This window comes from Acomys minous (genome assembly GCF_964271855.1).
Source record: "Acomys minous genome assembly, chromosome: 3".
NCBI classification, from domain to species: Eukaryota; Metazoa; Chordata; class Mammalia; order Rodentia; family Muridae; genus Acomys; species Acomys minous.
Genome location: NC_140485.1, coordinates 117272253 through 117291723, shown reverse-complemented (window position 1 = coordinate 117291723; position 19471 = coordinate 117272253). Strand labels below are relative to the sequence as shown.

Below are 19471 nucleotides of genomic sequence, written 5' to 3'. Positions count from 1 at the left end.
TGCCACCTATTTTTATTATTGACAATAGTGAATTCCACCCATTCTATAAATAAGTGACATTTGCTCACAGAAACATGACAAACAAAAACCTGTCATCCTTTCATGAAGGTACTTGGATACTTTTGTGTTCAGTAATTTCTAGACATTTGAGATGCTTCTCTCATCTTGCCATCTCTTGGACTAATTATGGTGCTAATATACCCAGGGTAAGACCTTAAACTATCTTAGAATACATAAAACTACACTACAGTTTCAGTTTAAGTTCTTAACTTTTTTGTAGACCAGGCTGGCCTCAAACTCACAGTGCTCTGCCTGCACTTGCCTCCCTGAGTGTTTAGGACTGTCAGTGAAAGGCTTCTGGGCTGACGTGGCAGGCAGTCAACTATGCTCAAGTCAAAAAAAAGGGGACCAAACAGGGACAACATTAAGTTCTAATGGAAAGATCTAGAATAGTGATTGTTAGAAGCTTAACACAAAAGACATTGCCTCCTCTGCTATCATGGAAATGTATGATTGAAATGGCAATGTAAATTATAAGTAACAAAACTACTTAGTTTTTCAAACCTCAAATTGCTTTTCAGGCTACACAAGTGAGACAGGTTGAGGCCGAGTGACAGAGTTCTTTCCTGTTCCATTTTGGTGCCTGGTTAAAAGGACTATAGTTTTTGGCTGAGAGTGATGGAGCTCATCTTTAGTTCCAGCCTTAGAGACCAGTCTGGTCTGTGTAGTGAGAGGAGTCACATGGCCAGACCCTGTCTGAAAATAAAAAGGGTTTCATTTTTGTTGTTGTTGTTGTTTTTGGCTTTAGTTTTTTGTTTTTTTTTTTTAAACAGTTTCTCTGTGTAGCCTTGGCTGTCCTGGACTTTGTAAACCAGGCTGGCCTCGAACTCACAGTGATGCGCCCGACTCTGCCTCCCGAGTGCTGAGATCACTGATGTGTGTCTGGTTGGGAATTCATTTTTTAACTTAATTTTGTTTTGAGTTAAGAGCCAATCTGTTTAGCTTCTTTCTGCTAACATGCTTTTCTGAAAAAGAAAAAAAAATCACTCTGGTTGATGTTGTTTGGGAATCCTTAATCGGGCAACCCTGGTGCCCTGCTTCATGGCCTGTCTTGGCTTGTAACCTCAGCAGTTCAAGGTAATATTTATGAGGTGTTTATTTTTACAAAAGGCCATGGGTGGCACAACTCAGGGTGACCGAGGAAAGTGGGACTACAAAGCCAACAAGGAAGTGAGGGCTACACGTTCCTGTTTGTGGTGGAGCTGGTGGCCTGTGGCGGAGTCGGCTGTGTTAGAAGAACGTGTGTCTCAGGATTTAAGCGTCCGGTCTGAAGGGTTCATACATTCCAGCTCCTAGTCACACTTTAAGCTCCACTTTGCGGGAGAGCTAGGTGTGGCATGCGTCTGTGTGTGTGTGTGTGTGTGTGTGTGTGTGTGTGTGTGTGTGTGTGCTTTTGTAAAGGCAGTAAAGCCACGGGGTTTGGATTTAATTCTGTTCCGCACAGGGAGTGGCTCCCTCCGCAAATTCAACTGTTGTGCTCTCTGCAGCCCAAATTTGGAACTCCCTCCAAAGTTGGTGAGAGTTCTCTGGCGGGAGTTTCAAGACCGCAGTGAGACTTCCAGAGTCTGGGTTCACAGGCCAGGTGGCTCAGGAAAAACTCATGCCAAATGGAACGCATGCCCAGAGAGCTGCAGGGTTCAAATCTGATTGGCAGTTTCTGTAGGAAAAACTGGGGCAGTCAGAATCCGTAGCGGGAAGGAAACACGCAGGGTGACTTACACGGGACAGAACTGTTATTTCTACAATGCCCCCCCCCCCAATCCAAGGCTGTGTCCTTACAGAGTGACATCAGCATTTCCCCCCTTGACAGTGTGTGTGTGTGTGTGTGTGTGTGTGTGTGTGTGTGTGTGACTCCGTGTAGCTGTAAACACTGTGTCTGTAGACTTCGTCTGGGGCCCTGATGACCTGATACCACACAATATAGGGCTTCCATAGCTGTGAGTGGTTACTGAGTCCAGTTCCCTCACAAGCTCAGATTTACAGTCATTACAACGTAGAACTGACATAAGGGCCATTGCATTTATAGGGGCACAATTACTGAGGTAACAGTAAGATGGAGGTGGGACAACAGAGTCAAGGTGAGATGTTTTATGCCTGCCGAGTGGCAGTGGCAATGGACACAGTCCTGTTGCACGATACGTGTCACGAGAACTCTACAGAGCACTCACAAGCAAGTAGGACAGGATACCCTTCCGCCCGCCCATCGTTGGGGTACAGTAGAGAAAGGGTGCTCAAAGGGAGCCCACATTTCTTCCTTGTGGCAGTGAAAGAGAACCCCGCATGTAGCAGTGGAGTGGTTTTCTTTGGAGAGAAGATGGTCCATCTCATTAGGGGCAAAAAAGAAAATACCATACTTGTTATTACGGAGATTGCTGTACTGAAGCCCCGTGTCCATGTGTCTGCCCTCTGAGCCCCGTGTCCATGCGTCTGCCCTCTGAGCCCCATGTCCATGTGTCTGCGCTCTGAGCCCCGTGTCCATGTGTCTGCGCTCTGAGCCCCGTGTCCATGTGTCTGCGCTCTGAGCCCCGTGTCCATGTGTCTGCGCTCTGGGCCCCGTGTCCATGTGTCTGCGCTCTGGGCCCCGTGTCCATGTGTCTGCGCTCTGGGCCCCGTGTCCATGTGTCTGCGCTCTGGGCCCCGTGTTCATGTGTCTGCGCTCTGGGCCCCGTGTCCATGTGTCTGCGCTCTGGGCCCCGTGTCCATGTGTCTGCGCTCTGAGCCCCGTGTCCATGTGTCTGCGCTCTGAGCCCCGTGTTCATGTGTCTGCGCTCTGAGCCCCGTGTTCATGTGTCTGTGCTCTGAGCCCCGTGTTCATGTGTCTGCGCTCTTTCCATATATACTGAGTCCTAGCTCTTCTGGTCCTTCTGCTTGGGGCACTCATAGCATCTTTGCAGAGAACACTAAGACCCACAAGATTCTTGCTCCTCAGTCTGTCACAGGAAGTCTCTCTTGCCATGTGTTCAGAGTTTTATTTTCTTCTCTGAGGATCTGAAAGCATGTGATTTTTTTTTTTTTTTACAGTTCCGTCACCGCTGTTAAAATACTCTCCTTCTTACTTTGATTTGACAGACTCTATGTTGGGATGGCTAAGCATTCAAGTTACAATTACTACAGCATCCAATTCTGTCAATGTTTTATCAGCCAAGACATCAGTTTCTGAGGTCTTACCATTAGATTTGAAGCGAGGCTTCAGCAATGAGGCATTTTATTTTGGGGCGGGGGGGGGGGGATGTCAGGTGCAGGCCTTGACTGACAAGTTCCAACTGAGAGAAGTCTGTTTTTCCACCTTCGGTTCATCACTTGGGCTGGTTCAACTGCACCAAGGCTTGGGTCCGCTGCTACCCTGTTTGCCCAGGGTAGGCGTTCTGAGTGGTCACCTGGTACATCTTGGAGGCTTACCAGTTCTTTCGTACAACTCCTTAACGACAGGTGGACATTTTCCCCATAAAGAATGATTGTGACAAGAGAGACAAATTGCTCAGTTGGAGACTTGGCTGATTGCTCAGTCCTGGACTACTTCTGTCATTTGGCTTCTTTCAGGCTAAGATCACGTGCTTGGTGTCTATAAAACAGCATCTTTCCAATGGGTTTGCTACCCTGCAGAGAGCCAGGGCTGGGCGCTTTTAAATCCCTTTTCTGTCTCATCAGATCCTCTTAAATTCACATTTCTCCACTAATCAACACACATTTACTGAGCAATTATCAGGAGAGCATATTGACTTAGTGAGTGACTAGTCGGGGTTCAGTGCCACCCTGCCACTTAGGAGCTTCGTGACCTCGGCAAGTCATTAACTCCTTAAAGCCGCAGTCTCTTCCTCTATAAATTAAGAACAGCAATGGTTTGACTTGGCTAGAGTTGGCAAGCATCAGATAAGAAAGTGTGTTTGTCAAGCCGGCCCACAGCAAAAACCCATCCCTGTTTGGGCAAATCAAATTTGTGAGCAGAAGACAAGTTAATTTGCAGTCTTGTGCCCTTCCCAATCTAAGCAAGCAGAGTCTGTAATGCTCCTGGCCACTCTCAGATAATAAAAAGTCCTCTGATAAATTTTGATAGGAGGAAGAGTCTCCTTGAAAAAAAAATTTAGATGTCTAGTCTGTTATTATAATCAAATCTGTGAGCGATATTTAATTTAGGATCCTCTGACCGGCTTCCCCCAGGCTATGGTGCCCTTGGAAAGGGGAAAGATATGTGACCTTTCACCTCTCCAGCTCTTTTTCTTACTCAGTCATTGGCTATGACTTCAGAATTCTCCAAGAATTCAGAATCCTCCTCAGAAAGAGAGGAAAACGTAGGAAGGGTCACCATTCTGGATCCACTAAAGCTAGGAATTTGGACCCGAAGCTCCTGTGCCAGACAGCTATCCAATGCTTGCTCGTGGCTGCCACGGGCATTTTTCAGGGCTATGCTGTGCCTCCTCCTATTTATGGTATCTACGGATGAGCTTATCCAGGGCTCATCCTGGAGCCTTTGTCCCCTTGTGAGAAGGGAGTGTGTCACCATCAGGGCTGTCCTGCTGACTAAGAGACGGCCTTACCTGCGGCCACCAATCCAGGCATGACTTGGGGAGAGACCAGTGAAAAGACTCTTGGTGTCAAAGGGTTGTCCATTAATTTCTCTGTCTCATTGTTCTTGCCTGTCTCCTAGTGCCCTGGCTGTTGCTCAGTGAGATATTTCCTGGTGGAATCAGAGGCCGAGCCATGGCGCTGACTTCTAGCATGAACTGGGGCATCAACCTCCTCATCTCTTTGACATTTTTGACGGTGACTGGTAAGAACTTTTTTTTTCCCATTTGTCATCATCATCATCATAAAAGTGTTTGTTGTGAACAGTTTTTCAAATATACCCAAGCATAGAGAGACTGGTAACAAACCAGCTGTGCCCATCACACATGCTAAAGCAGCTTTCAGTCTTAACTCCTTTCCAGCCCCATGTGCTCCCACTTAGTGAATTATTTTGAATCGTGCCATATATGTGTATTTTGTCCATGGAATTTCAGCATGGACTCCTGAAAGTTTAGACCACGGTGTAATTACCACCCTCGAAATACTGATAATCTCCCTCAGGATCCCTGTTTACACTCTACAGTACCTTATAGTTGACTTTTTTAAAATTCTTTGTGTTATGTGCAGATAGGTAATTTACACCTGAATGGGACGTCTCAGCAGAGTAGCTTTGGTCTCTGTTCTTCCTACCAGACTTCTGCCCCCTCGTAGACTTAGGGCAGACACTGACTGGTTTGCTGCGCACATGTTAGCAGAGTCTGGCCCTTGATAGTTTTCATGTCACATGTCCTCTTATCCTTTGTGTTCCCTGTAAGTTCCTATGTAGGTCAACATGGAGGCTTGGACGGGGCTGGAGTTTCTAGCCAATTAGCACACTCCTTAGCAAGTGACCACAGGATGTCCTGTCACCCTCCCAATCCGGCTGCCTGACCCCTACCCCAGGCCACGCTGAACTCCCTTGATTCCTGTCACCCCACTGTTTTCATTCTTTCAGTAGGCCTGTGGTTTTGTTGTTTGTTTGTTTTTCCTGGAATGCTTCTCTAAAGAGAGATTTCTTCTCACTGCCATTTGGCTAGTCTGAATGTGGATCTTATAGAAGGCAAGATGAGTGCTTAAAACTTAATGTATTAGTTCCCAAACTAATGAGATAATGACATGCATGCTCAACCTTTAAAAGTGGATGCTTACCCAACGATATGCCATGCATATATACTGAGCACATCATTCTTTACATTCCTTTGGAAGCTGCTAATTAAATGTGGTTTGGGTTATATATAAAACTTACAAATGTTGTATCCACGATTTTAGGAAATAGCCCAAATTTGAAGATGGCAAAGACAATAGTTATTATCATTAATTCTACATCTTCTACCCTGATTGTACACAGTAACATGCATCCTTTACCTTACACACACACACACACACACACACACACACACCATCTGTTATATATATGAAAGACTGATAAATGGCCAAATGGCCTGACTCTTTGAAGGAAGGCTGGTTGATATACTGGATGAGCTAAGGGAGAGACAGACCCTTTGAATGGGGTTTTAGGATGAACCCTGGGGAAGTAGTGGCTGCCTCTTTGAGAACCATGACTCTGTAGCACAGCCTGGCCTTGAACTTGACAGTCCTCCTGTGTCAGCTTCCTCCCTCGGCTAGGATGATAGACATGAGCCACTATGCTCAGCCAGATCGAGTTAGTTTTTAAATCCTGGAATGATCTAGAACCTTTAGTTGACTTCCACTTGAGACGTCTAAAGACCTCTGTATATTTTCAAAGATCAAATTTGCAATCACTGGTTAGGATGATTTAAAAGACACGAGGCTTTCTCACTTGGCAGGAAGCCTTCGGGCACCACCATTTTAGTGAAATGTCATCTGTGTCAATATAAGCATACCATTCTTGGTAAACACATACAGTGGGCACTGAATTCTGTTCTGAGTACACTATTTGAAGAGGTGGCTGCAAACTGCAGTACATAGTAGCTGTGGTGATGACGCCTATAAACCCTGCACTGCAGAGCTGGGGTAGAAGGATGAAGGGGGAGTTCAAGACCATCCTGGAATACAAAGACCTGATTTCGAAAGATAGACAGACAAAACAAGAAAAAAAAAGGCAGTGCATCATGGAGAGAGAAGGTCCAGATGACAAGAGCCGGGCACCTGCGCTCTGTGAAGAATGGCTGGAAGGGTTCTCAGTGTCTGATCTGGATCCAAGGACTCCCTTAAAGAGGGTGATGATATAGACAGATATGTAGACTGTCTATCACAAGGACCAGGCAGGGGGCCTGGCCACCTGTGTGCCTTGCCCAGAGCCAAGCAGAGCATCCCGAAAGGCAGATTTGGGGTCTAGGTATATAGCTGTGGTAGGGAGGCATTTTTTTGAAGTCATGATCTCTTTGTTAGTGCCAAGTGTTCTAACAGTGTGAGGAACAAGTTTAACCGATAATCTTTTGGGTTTTACTAATCCCAACTAATTCTACAAGTATTTGATTAAGCAACCCACCGAGCAAGAAAAGCACAGAGACAGCACTGGTTAAAACTGTCAGAAGAACTGCCTTGGCACTCAAGCGATGCCACAGCAGTTAGGAGCGCTTGCTGTGCAATTATGAGGATCAGGGCTTTAATCCCAGCACCCACTCACCAAGCTGGGCTTCTGGCACACAGCTGTAACCCCACCTCTGAGCTGGGGTACAAACAGGAGGCTCACTGGGGCTTGCTGTCTTCCATCTTTCCTGAGAAAACATGGACCTCATGTTCTGAGAGAGAGAGAGGCCCTGCCTCAAAGGAATATGCAGAGAGTGACAGAGTTTGAGACCTGGTGTTTTCAGACCTCTGTGTTCACACACACACACACACACACATACACACACACACACACACACACACACACACACACACACAAACACACACACACACACACACACAAACACACACACACACACACACACACACACACACACACACACACACACACACACCAGACACTTTTAAAAAGAAAGAAATGAAGAAATGCCTTTGTCTTCCTTCCTGCAGTTATAACGTTGGGGTACTACCACTCAAGTCAGTTTTCCTCCTGACCAGCTGTGGTCTGCCACTGTAGCTGTTAAGGGTCATTTGCAAATCTTCCTTGCCATTGGTCTGAACATGTGTGTAAGAAGAGCCAGCTACTTCTCCACTGCTCGTTGTCATGCTGAACTTTTGCTGCTGTCCAGGGGCGAGCACAATGTGAATGACAATGTGAATGGGGCCATGTCTAGCGTGACCTACCTTGAACTTGGCCAGTGGCTCGAAAAGAGATCGTTTTGTTCAGGAGTGGTCAAGAGAGCTGGCAAGTGAATTCCATCAAAATCTTGGTCTCTCTTCTTGATAACGTCTTACCCAGTAGATTTCATCAGTCCTGGGATCACATTTAAATTGTGACGGTTGTAAGGCAGCTTTGTATTTTACTTAAGGAAGGGAGTGGGTATTGTAAAACAAAACGAAGTGAACCTGGCCTTCTTTTGAATTTGGGAGTCTCATTGCTGAGAAGCCTGTTAGTACGTACGAAGACACAAGTGGCTTCTGGTAGCATCTGAGAAGCGATGCTCACAAACGAGACCAACACAGCACTGAGCGCATTTCTAATCGTTTTCTTCTGTCCCCCATAGATCGCATTGGCTTGTCATGGGTATGCTTCATATACACAATCATGAGTCTGGCATGCCTGGCTTTTGTTGTTCTGTTTATACCTGAGACAAAAGGATGCTCTTTGGAACAAATATCAATGGAGCTATCAAAAGCGTAAGTATTCCTGTCACTGGCCTTTGGCTGAAGTGCAGTTTTTATGTACGCTTGAATAATAACATCCCTTTACTGTTGAGAGTGCCTTACAGAGCCCAGCACATCAGAGATTGAGTTAAACAAACACAGCTACGATTAGTAGAAAAAAAAAACCCTGTTGGTGGTAAACATCTATAATTCATTACAACGTGGCACATCCAAGTTAATTTTAGCAAGGGTAAGGAGTGTCTAATGAGATTTAGAATTAAATTCTAGACACTTAAGTGAGTTGTATGTGAGAGATGAGACAAGTAATCTAACTGGGCCATGAACAGCTTTCAGAGGCAGGGCGCCGAGTTCTAGCTGATCAGTGTTATGGCCTGAGGGAAGTGGTGACCACAGTCTCGGGATGAAGGCAAACATGTCCTCCTTAGAATTAAATTGGAAAGTGGGCCATGCTCTGTTCTACACTTTACTACATTATATATTTTTAATAGGTTGTGATTTTTCTTTTAAAAAATTAATATGTAGGCACCAGGGAGACATGTATGGTGGCAGGGACAGTGACAGTGACACCCTGGCTTCCATCTGAGCTCCAGGCTGATGGATGATCTGATGGTGGGACCATGTGAGCAGATGTCCTGTGTTAGCCAAGGCCTCAGTGAGTAGGTTCATGGGAAACGCCGCTTTGTGTTTATGAGCCTTAATATGGTCGACTTCACTAAGCCAGGGGGAGAACAACAACAAAACAAAACAAAAAACCCAGAAAAACAATATCTCTCCATTCAAATCGTAAGTTGACTATCAAATTTGGAGTTGTGTTTCACTGCAGGTGAGGCCATTTTAAGAAAAATGGGAACGATTAATTTACAATGAGACAAATGAACTGTCAGGAAGGCCGACTAGGTCACTGGGTATGAGCGTGCAGCTGCTGGACAGCATTTAACACAGGTTTGCCTTTTGCTTAAGAGAGGCTCTCCGAACAGGCTGGCCTTGAACCCTCAATCCTCCAGCCTCAGGCTTTTACTGCGGGTCCTAAGACGTAGCTTTGTCTACAGTCTAACACAGTTCACGCAGTGCGGGAGGGAGCAATACGGATCACTATAAATGAGACCTATCCTGGCTACTATCCTCACTGCCTGGCTCACTACGTCAGCTGCGATTCAACTCTCACCTAGGCCACAGACAAGAGGGAAAGCAGGGCGTGGTGGTGCACGCCTTTAATCCCAACACTGGGGAGGCAGAGGCAGTCAGATCTCTGAGTTCCAGGCTAGCCTGTCTACATAGCAGGTTCCAGGCTGGCCAGTGCTTTGTACTAAGACTCCCCCTTCCCCCAATAAAATACTGGAAATTTAGGAGACAGCAAGTAATTGTTTCTCCTTTAGACAGTAAATAAGAAATCAGATCATTGCAGAATACCATGTCAGTTAGCACAAAGATAAATTACTTTTTGTTACAGAATTTCATTGTATAAAGTTTTTTTTTTCCCAAAGAAGAGAATGCCAGAGCTGAATCTTGAGTCATTTGCGTAAAGAAGACGTTAGGGGTGGGGTAGCATCACTCCCAGGAACATTGCACTCAGCTGCACTATGGAGGTTAATGTGCTTTTATGAGCCTGGGAGATGAGCCCAGAACAAAGCGGAGTCATGTGGCGTCTTTGCCTATCTTAGTGAAGTGTCTGGACTCTATCTTATAGGCAGCAGTGGTGGTGTTTTGGTTCCTTTCATGCATGTGTGGTGTGTGTGGAATATGCACCTGTGTTTGAATACTTGTGCCCGTGAGTACATACGTGGAGGCCAGAGGTGGACTTTGGTAGCTTCCGCTATTGTACTCCTTTGAGCTAAGGGTCTCTTGTTGAACTTGATGCTCACTGTCTTGGCTAAGCTGACTGGCCTGGATCCTCCCTCAGTGCTAGGGTCGTAGTCATGCTTAGCCAGGCGCAACTTCTACATAGAAGGGTTTGTGCACACAGTCCCCCAGATTTGTACAGAAAAGGCTCTTATCCACGGAGCCACCCCCTCCACACCCCCAGTAGAAGTGTTTAAAATAAAAGGTGATGAAGTGACCAGAGTTTGGGAGGACCATTCTGGCATAACAGGAGGAATGGAAGAAGTCCGTGAATGGGGGTGTTTGAGGTGGCAGACAGGAAGGGATAAAGGTGGACATGGTGGAGCAACAGAGCCTACGAAACTGGGGCCTACGTAGGGAAGATGCATGAGGGAAGGAGGGAACTAGATTTGCTCTTGGGCTTCCAGAATCAACCTGGAATGCAATAGTGACTTTCAGGGCAGCAAGATGTCAGGAAAGACTGGCAGATTTGGGAGAGGGTCAGGCGGGGTTTGGGATTGGCCGCAAGTTCCATTTGTACGGGGATCCCCTCTGAGGTGCTGGAGGCATTCAGGTAGAAGGGAAGGAATGCAAGCACGCCAAGGAATCTGGGACTGAGGAGAAACGTCTGTCAAGATACGGATCTGGTAGTTGGCGCAGGCACACAGGTACTTGGTACATGGGCAGTGGAGGGTGAGAAACAGTTTGCCGAGGCCAAGCTTTTGGCAGCTGTTTAAGAAAAATATTAAGAGTCATAAGTGCAGAGAGGGACACAACCACATGGCTCGGGCAGGTGAGAGACCCAGGCCTGCATGTCAATGAGTCCGTGGTCGGTGAAGTTTATATGTTCGCACTCTGAATTACCCAACGCCTAGCTCGATGTGCAAAATGTGTTTTACTGACTTTCAAAGGTTTGTTAAAGATTCTTGTGAGCAATAGTTCACCCAGAAGCTCAGGCCCGGCTCTCCCACTATTTCAATTAACAAACTGGACAAAACTAAGGGCTTATTAGCACACCGTATTTCCTTCAAAAGGCCTAACATTTCAAACCTTTCCCGTTAAGCAGCTTTCAGGTGGGGGTTGTCAAGTAAAGCAAACTGCAGACCATAACAACTTGACGACACAATTGAGAAATAACCCAATCTTTCTGTTTAGCGGGCTTCCAGAATGTTCCTTAAGAGCATAGGATTTGGGTATCTAAGGCTCAGCAAAACTTACTTAGCATTCTGGGTGGGTGGGGGGTGGGGGGGGTGTGGGGGAGAATACTAAGAGAATACGCCTTTGACATAGGACTGTCTGTGAGAACCACATTTGGTACTTTTGAGTCATGCAGTTACTCAAAACCTTAATCCAGGCACTGTCTGAGGCAGTCATGCCTTGGCAATTAGGTAAGGATAAGAGCCAAAGTTCTTGTGGCCAACCCCCCAACAACACTGTGAGCGAAAGGAGAACGGACACTGGGGCAAAGAAGTAAGAAGGCGAAGGCATGACAGGTCTGTGCCTTGAACTCAGTGCTGGCGATGGCGGTGGTACCTGTCACAGGCATGCTGCTAGGGGAAGACAGATGTGAAAGGAAAGGAACTCGTTTTAACTCCTGATTGCACAACACCGAAGAGCCAAAAGCTTTTCCCTGCTTGCTGCCGTAGGTTGAGAAATGCTTTTAAAATGAAAATGTGTAAGTAGCCTGAATTATGTAAACTGACAAGGAGTGTTTGAAACGTGTGTTAAGCGAGGTTCCCTGGAGAGAGATGACAGAGACAGAACTGCAGTGTGAGCATATTATCAAATTAACTAAGGAGACACAGAGCAGCGGAAAGCTCAGGCAACGTGCTAGTCCATAGGAGCTCAAGGAAGGCCACTGCTGAGCTCAGGGAGTCTTTTGGAATCTAGAAGTTAATAAAACAAATGAATCAACTTTTGTCACCAGGGAAACCAGTCTCGATGTATAAATCCCAACAGTTTTCCTAGGGAGTAAGAACGGAAACTATTTATAATATCAAATTAATTTTAAATTCGATATTACACGTTGCCTAATATTTTCTCCCTCCTATTTCAAGTTGGTCCCCTCCTGAGTCCCAGGTCTTACAAAGCTGAGAAAACAGATATTCTTCCAAGGATGCTAAAAATTAAATAGTGGCTCAGCTGAGGGCCAGGAGACATAGCTGCTCGTGTAACTTGAAAGGGTTTTATTTTGAATATCTGCCCCCCACCAACTACAACCCCCCCTCAATTGGGATACTTGCTATGTTTACTTATTTTGAACTGTGATTTCCCTCCAACTTAGGGGAAACAAACAAGTTAATGAAGTCTTTTTAACTGTTAGCAGTTAAGTGATGTGTCCGTTCCTGTATGCAAGTGAGCTGCTTCTAAATACTTACCAAGAGCTTGGGAAATGGCTCTGTCAGTAAAGTGCCTGCCACACAAACATGGCTCATCCTCAGCATACATGTAAATGTCAGGTGGCAGCAGGATATGCCTGTACTCCACGCATTGGGAAAGTGAAAACAGGAAAATAAGAACCCTGAAGCCTGCTGGCTAGCCAAACCTGTGACTTCCCAGTTCAGTGAGAGGCTGTGTGTGTGTGTGTGTGTGTGTGTGTGTGTGTGTGTGTGTGTGTGTGTAGCTGATCTAGGCAAACCTGTGAGTTCCAGGTTCAGTGAGAGGCTCTGTGTGTGTGTGTGTGTGTGTGTGTGTGTGTGTGTGTGTGTGTGTCTGTGTGTAGCCAATCTAGCCAAATCTGTGAGTTCCAGGTTCAGTGAGAATCTGTGTGTGTGTGTGTGTGTGTGTGTGTGTGTGTGTGTGTGTAGCTGATCCAGCTAAATCTGTGAATTCCAGGTTCAGTGAAAGGCTCTGTGTGTGTGTGTGTGTGTGTGTGTGTGTGTGTGTGTGTGTGTTTGCATGCTCTGCTTCCATTGAGCATACAAAAATAAAACAAAAAACCCACACAGTAAATAAAAATATATATTTACTGAGCATCTATTTTTGCATCAGATATTGTTGCAATTATCAATGAAAAACACCAAAAACCACTCCCAGGACAATGAAAACGTGCTGATTAGTGGCTGGGGTGGGGCAGGCTTCAGAAGGCTGTGCTAAAATAACCTTTATGATACAATCTGTGTGATAAGGAGCCAGCCCAGAAGGTAGGGATGCAGAGAAGGCAGGCAGAGAACTGCTAGTCCAGCGGCGAACTCAGAAACAGGCTTGACTTGTTTCTAGAAGGGCAAGAAACTCTTAGGAGGCCTCAGCCACTGGGATTGATTAGGCTGACTGAGGGAGGGGGCTGGCCCGTTGTCCCTGCAGTGGAAAAGGACCAAAAGTTTTAGCACGGACAGTGACATGGCGTGATTGACATTTGAAGCCAGGTGGGTCATGAGCACTTGCAACCCCCCAACAGCCTGAAGCTGGGGCGGGGTCGAGCACAGTGCTGGCCTCAGATGGCCCTTCACGCTGTGAGGCAGCAGCAGGCCTCCAGCCCATTCTAGTCTTCTGTTGCAGCAACTGCCTGGCTTTGCATCAGCCACCAGTGGCCCCCAGGCTTGAAGCATCAACTATGACATCAACCCCATCATATCCCTTCTCGGCTCCATCCATTACAGGTGTGTACCACATCTGGCTTAGGTGGTGCTGGGGACTGAACGCAGGGCTTCTTGTATACTAGGCAAATAAGCTGCCAACTGAGCCAATTCTTTCTCTATTGCAAAGCTCTTTGTCAATTCTGCTTATTTTTCCTTCTCATGAGCCTGCTCCAATGAGGCCTCCATGGCTACTGGCTTCCCTGAAGTAGACCCAGCGCAGAGGTCAGTTCTCAGTGCTCAATTTAGGGGAGTGTGAAATCCTTTCTCAAGTAAGGGCTTCACCACGTATCTCATATCTCAAGACACCTGTCCTCCCCTGGCTCCGTGTCATCAGTTGGTGAGCTTGGACTCCCTACAGCTTTTCTACCGCACTCATTGCTTCATCTGGCTCAGTGCCACATGGACCAGGAGCTGGAATTAATGTTTTGATCTCTCTTAAACTTGGTATGTGCCTGTCTACTCATGCCTTGCTTACATCTCTCTTCCCACGAAGAGATAAGCAAGTCCACCCCATTGGTTCTGGACCTACCTACTCGTCTCACTGGATGCCAGTATCTTCCTTTTCCCCACTGTAGCCCCAAGTGCCAGTTTTTCCTGAGCCTCTGCCCTCACACCCTACCTTCAGTCTTATTATGTTAGGCTGTGCTGGCTCCTAACTTCCACAAGTATCCATTTCTCCTATCCCAGTCTGAGGTACCATGAACTCCTTTCTCCATTGCTGTGGGGGTCACCTACCTGTTCCCTAGTCCGAACTTGCCCCCACCTCCATTCCGTTCCCTTTAAAGGTGGCCGTGGCATTCCTTTGTTCCAGTCCCTTAGGCGTTCACCACATGAAGGGAAAGCATATGGCTTATCTTTCCTACTACTCTTCCCCTTTTTCCTCAGCCACCCTGCCCTTCTCAGAAGTCAGCAGGCACACTCAGGACAGCAAGTGTTTTTCATGCCCTTTCCCAACGGCAGGGAACTGCCTGGTGATGCCTCACCCTCTTTTCCTGACAACCTACTTTAAATCACTGATGCCGCCGCATCTACTTTTAGTTCTTAACAAAAGCTGAACCATTTGCTTGGCTTGTTAGCTCTCATTAGATTTAATTCCTTGAGAGCGGCCATCTAAGAGAATGTGTCGCCTGTGTGGACGTGCATGTAGCGCACACATGTGCTTAGTGCCTGCAAAAGCTCCAGGAGGGCAACGGATCCCCCTGGAACTGGAGTTAGGGACAGTTGGGAACTGCCATGTGCACGCTGGAAAACTGTGCCTAGGTTCTCCGCAAGAGCAACAAGTAAGAATGGGAGAACTCCAAGAGGCAGGGGTTTTTTATTGTTTGCTGTTGTTTCTCCTCACCGGGAACAATCCCCCTGGGTTATAAAGGAAGCTCGTTGTTGAATGGATAGAGGAGGCCCCATCAGGGACATCTGAGCCTCTGAGGAACTGAAGTGGAGCAGCTTGGAGGGGCCTGGATTTCAGGGTACAGAGGTAGAGTAATTTTGGATGTGTGAATTTAGAGATGTCCATAAGATACTAAATAGAGTCACATTACAAGTAGGCAGTTGAATATGAATGTTGAGTCTAAGTCTTTATAGAGCTGCGTGTGGAAGGCCACTGGCCTCATGAAACCAGATGACATCGCTCATCAGAAGCAGAGGAGACCGAGGACCACAGCCAGGAGCATGCCAATACTTAGAGCTCAGAGGAAAGATCACTAAGGACCAAGGAGCAAATGGTAGGGTTTGAGGAAAGCCAAGGAAGCAAAATCTTAACTGAGGCCAAGCAGCATTCCAGGCTAGTGTGGGTTGGAGAAGACCAGGATTGCAGGCTTGAGGCTCCAGGAACCTCAGTGTGGGGTAGGGGCTGAGGCTGAAGGTGTGGAGGGTAAAGAGGGAAGACATCTAGTGTTGCTGTGGAAGACAAATGTATGGGCTGACCCACTCACTGCCATTGTGCACCCCCCTGGGACTCCGTGCCCTTCCTGAGCTGAGCTCATGTTCCCAAGTACCGAGCTCAGCAGGGCTTCGGTCCTTCCTGCTACCCTCGTTTTCACCTGCTAACTGATTAAGGTCTCCTAAATCTGAAGAGCAAAAGGAATCTGTCTCCTCTGAGGTCAGGGACATAACCATGATGTAGGACTTTGGGATGCTGATGGCTTGCCACCTGCCATCCGGCGCAGTTCCCTGAGGGAGCTGCCTTTTCTGCTTCTCAGGTGACAGTTCTAAACCTCCCTCTTTCTGTTGTGACACTTTTGGTTGGTGCCATCTGTGAAGGTCACGCTTTCAATCTGACCCGTACCTCGCTAGAGGACACAGTCCCCAGGAGTATTGTCCCTGTGGATTCTGGGGTTCGTCACGAGGAATCCCAGCTGGAGCTCCAGAAATTATACTTTGAACAGTATATAATCCCTGACTCAACTATCACTCCCTTTTAAATGTTCTCATCAGCATTTTTATTCTCTCAAATGATATACTCCTGTATTTATAGGCATGAAAGTGTAGCCCCTTGGAAGCCGGAGCCTTATCCAACTCCACTCACGCTGCCTACTGTGACCCATTTCATTCCCTGTGGAAGTGAGGAAGGTTCAAAGGTGCTTGCCTCTCAAATGCAAGGGTAGAGCATACTTGAAGCTGGTGGAAATCATTTGAGCTGTAAAAAAGGGGACCAGAAGGCAGAGTACAGGCACGACAGGGAGCTAGAAAAAGGCAAGAAAATGAACCAGCATTTGGGGTGAAGTCACCCCTGTTGGTGAAGTCTTGGCCTGTAAAGAGGGGTGCTGTGGTCATGTACAGAGAAGACAGCTGTCCCCATCTACTCTTTGCATGAGACTGACCAAAGGCTGTGGACACATGTCAGAATTCTCGATGCACCAAGGCAGCTTCACAATAAAAAAGTGTTTTTCCATGAACTAAACCATGACAACCCCAGGGTAATTTTAAAAATAATATGCTGCAGATTTCTTTCAAGTACTATTTAAACGAAGAATGACATTTTCATTAGCGCCTCTCTTTCTCTCTCTCTCTCTCAGGAACTATGTGAAAAACAACATTTGTTTTATGAGTCATCACCAAGACGAATTAGTGTCAGCACAGCTTCAAACAGGACAGCCCCAAGAGAAGCTCCCGGAAAGCAAAAGGCTGTGTGGAGGACGACAGTCCCAGCAGCCTTCATTGGAGACCTGAGGGGCACAGTGGCAGGACTTACAGGGAGTCTCCGCCATGGTCTCTCCTCACTGTCACAGACACCCTGAAACTAGAAATACAGCCATTAATTCCTCTTCCCCAAAATGGACTTTTGCCAAAAGGTAGACGGGGCACGAGTACCCTGATGTATCGGGTAAAACAGGACAGAATCCTGGCAGGCTCAACACCTTGTGCTTTTTACTCCAGTGCAGCCTTTCAAAGCTCTAGATGAGCCAGCCTCTGCCTTAAGCTGTCTGCAGGATGCCGCTCACAGCTTGGTACTTAGACACAGTTGCGTACTGAACAGGCCTTTGCCATTTGTCCTGCCTCACTGTGTGGAGCACTTATGGTGTTGATTAGGGTGGTGTCCTGTTGAAGGCTTCAGTGACGATGCAGGTCCACCCGTACAAAGATGGTGCAGCCAGTACATCATTCGCACTGAGATAACAGTTCAGCGAAATGCTCTTTTATAAATTTTATGCCAATTTTTAAAGTGCTAAGATCAACCATTTCCCGCCCTTTTTAAAAATAAATGATTAGAAAGATCAATTTTAAAATCTTGGGACCATATTTATTTAGAAATAGCTGCTAGTAAATATTATTATTTATCCAGATCTCTAAGCAGTTAAGTTTTAAGTTATAAAGTCCAATCTATAAAAAGCTGTCTCCTGAGAAGGCTTTGGTAACCTGTAACAACCCCCAGCTTTCTGCAATTCTTCCCAGTCCTCAGGAACCTCTCTACCTCGGACTACCGCAGCAGGCTCCCTGCTTGCTTCCCAATGAATGCCACTGACGTCAGCAAAGGTACCGCTCCTCTGTGGTCAACAGTGATGGCGAGCTAGACCAGCAGGCTGGGTCTCTACCCACGGAGTACATTTCTCTAGCCTTTATTTTTCCAGTTGAATTTTAAGATTTGACAAAGCATTTCACCAACATGTGACAGAAAAGTCCACGATGAAGATTGTCGAACCATTGACTAAGCCATGAAAGGGACACAGAAAGTAACCCATAAGGTACCAACACCCTAACAAAATAATAGTTCCAAGAAATAGTGAGCCCAAAGCCCTTAGTCTGGGCTTCTTCTCCTTTCACTACCCAACGGTCCGAGTGTGAAGGACGGGTGTGTGCACGGCTGAGCCTCAGGAGCTTGACGGAAGGGTCTGGTTCTGAAATGCAGCCTCTAAATTAAAGGTGGCAGAAGCTACAGGGAAGGGAGATTCGAGTCTTGATTAGGAGGGCTGGTCTGTCTGCTGAGGGCAGAGGGCAGAGGGCAAGGGGTGCTCTGCAGGGCATCCCTCTGCAGTATCAAGAGCTAAAACCACTCAAGGCAGGTTATCAATGAAAGCTTTTTTCTCCAAGTGTCGGAATACGATATTTTAAAAACTGTTAGATGATTCAATTTTAAATATATATGGGCACACATGCTTGGATAGTTTGTTTGCATATTCCTTGTGAATGGGCAAAAACAAGCAAAGGGAGTTTATTATTAATGAATTCAAAGTAAGTACCGTAAGCCTTTTATTGTTCTTTTATCATCCCAAACATGGAACTCTTTTGTTTTCAAAATAATTTTTTACCCAGTATTAGCCCCACCCCCACCCCCAGCACAATGAAGCCTTTGGTTTTCAAAAATAAAAAGGGGAATACTTAAAATTTGTATGTATATATTCACAGTTTTTATTTATATAAAAATTTTACAGTACTCGTAAAAAAGCAGGTGACGCAATACCCCCTCACTCCCCCCAGCTTTGTCCAGTGGGGGGCCCAGGAAGCGGCCGGACAGCACCCACGCACACAGGTGAATCCACAGCGGGTTACTGTCTCTCTGCCTGGCGTGCAGGTCACTGAACACTGAAGATGCCGCAGCATCTGGAGCTGCGCCGTACCTACACATGTTTCCGCCTAATGAATGTTTTTTCTGTGATTGTGAACACTTCAAAACAGGAGTTCACTGTTATCAAAATAAGTGGGAAAACCTTAAGGTTTTAGAGCAGTCTACCTCTAACTCAATTTTTAAAAAAATGGTATTTAGGACTTTGGATAATGATCTTAAAACAAAGCAAATAAAAACAAATGTAAAAACAATTTTAAAAATTTGAAGGCTTAAAAGGTCACAATTCACTATGGGAAAAGCAAGTGTAAAGGCTAGCCTTTGTTCCTATTTCTCAAGGAATGAAGGGCAGGGTGGGAGAAGGCTTTAAGAAAACAAAACAAAACAGAGCCCTAGGTACTGTACCCTAGAATCCACTGTACAGTCAGTGCTTATGAGTTTACAGTACGTAGAAGTGTACTAAGCATGGGGGTTTGAATGTTATAAGCTTTTGACAGTATTCCAAAATATACCAGTCTGTCAGTTTCTCAGGCAACAGTTTAGTTTACGCAGAGAATCTAACTTTTGACTCCACCTAGCTTACTCGTAGACAGTGTGTAACTGCTGGTTACACTGAACACCTATCCAATCCTGCCTTTCCGGCCAGAGCCCATGCACAGGCAAGCGAGGCCCCTCCCTGTCTCATACAAGTTTAGAGCAGCAGCTCACATCCTTGTCACCCTTCACCTCCATGTAG

At 46.3% G+C, this 19471-nt stretch overlaps 1 protein-coding gene across 2 annotated transcripts in view; it reads left to right on the top strand.

The window, feature by feature from the left end:
* Positions 1–18559, top strand: part of SLC2A12 (solute carrier family 2 member 12) — a 56431-nt gene extending 37872 nt beyond the window's left edge. For both annotated transcript variants that reach the window (XM_084775145.1, XM_084775146.1), the window contains 3 exons: positions 4706–4828; positions 8220–8352; positions 16751–18559. In XM_084775145.1, the coding sequence (XP_084631271.1) occupies positions 4706–4828; positions 8220–8352; positions 16751–16904 (410 nt within the window). In that variant the 3' untranslated portion in view covers positions 16905–18559. The remainder of the gene's footprint in view (positions 1–4705; positions 4829–8219; positions 8353–16750) is intronic.
* The last annotated feature ends 912 nt before the right edge of the window (positions 18560–19471 follow it).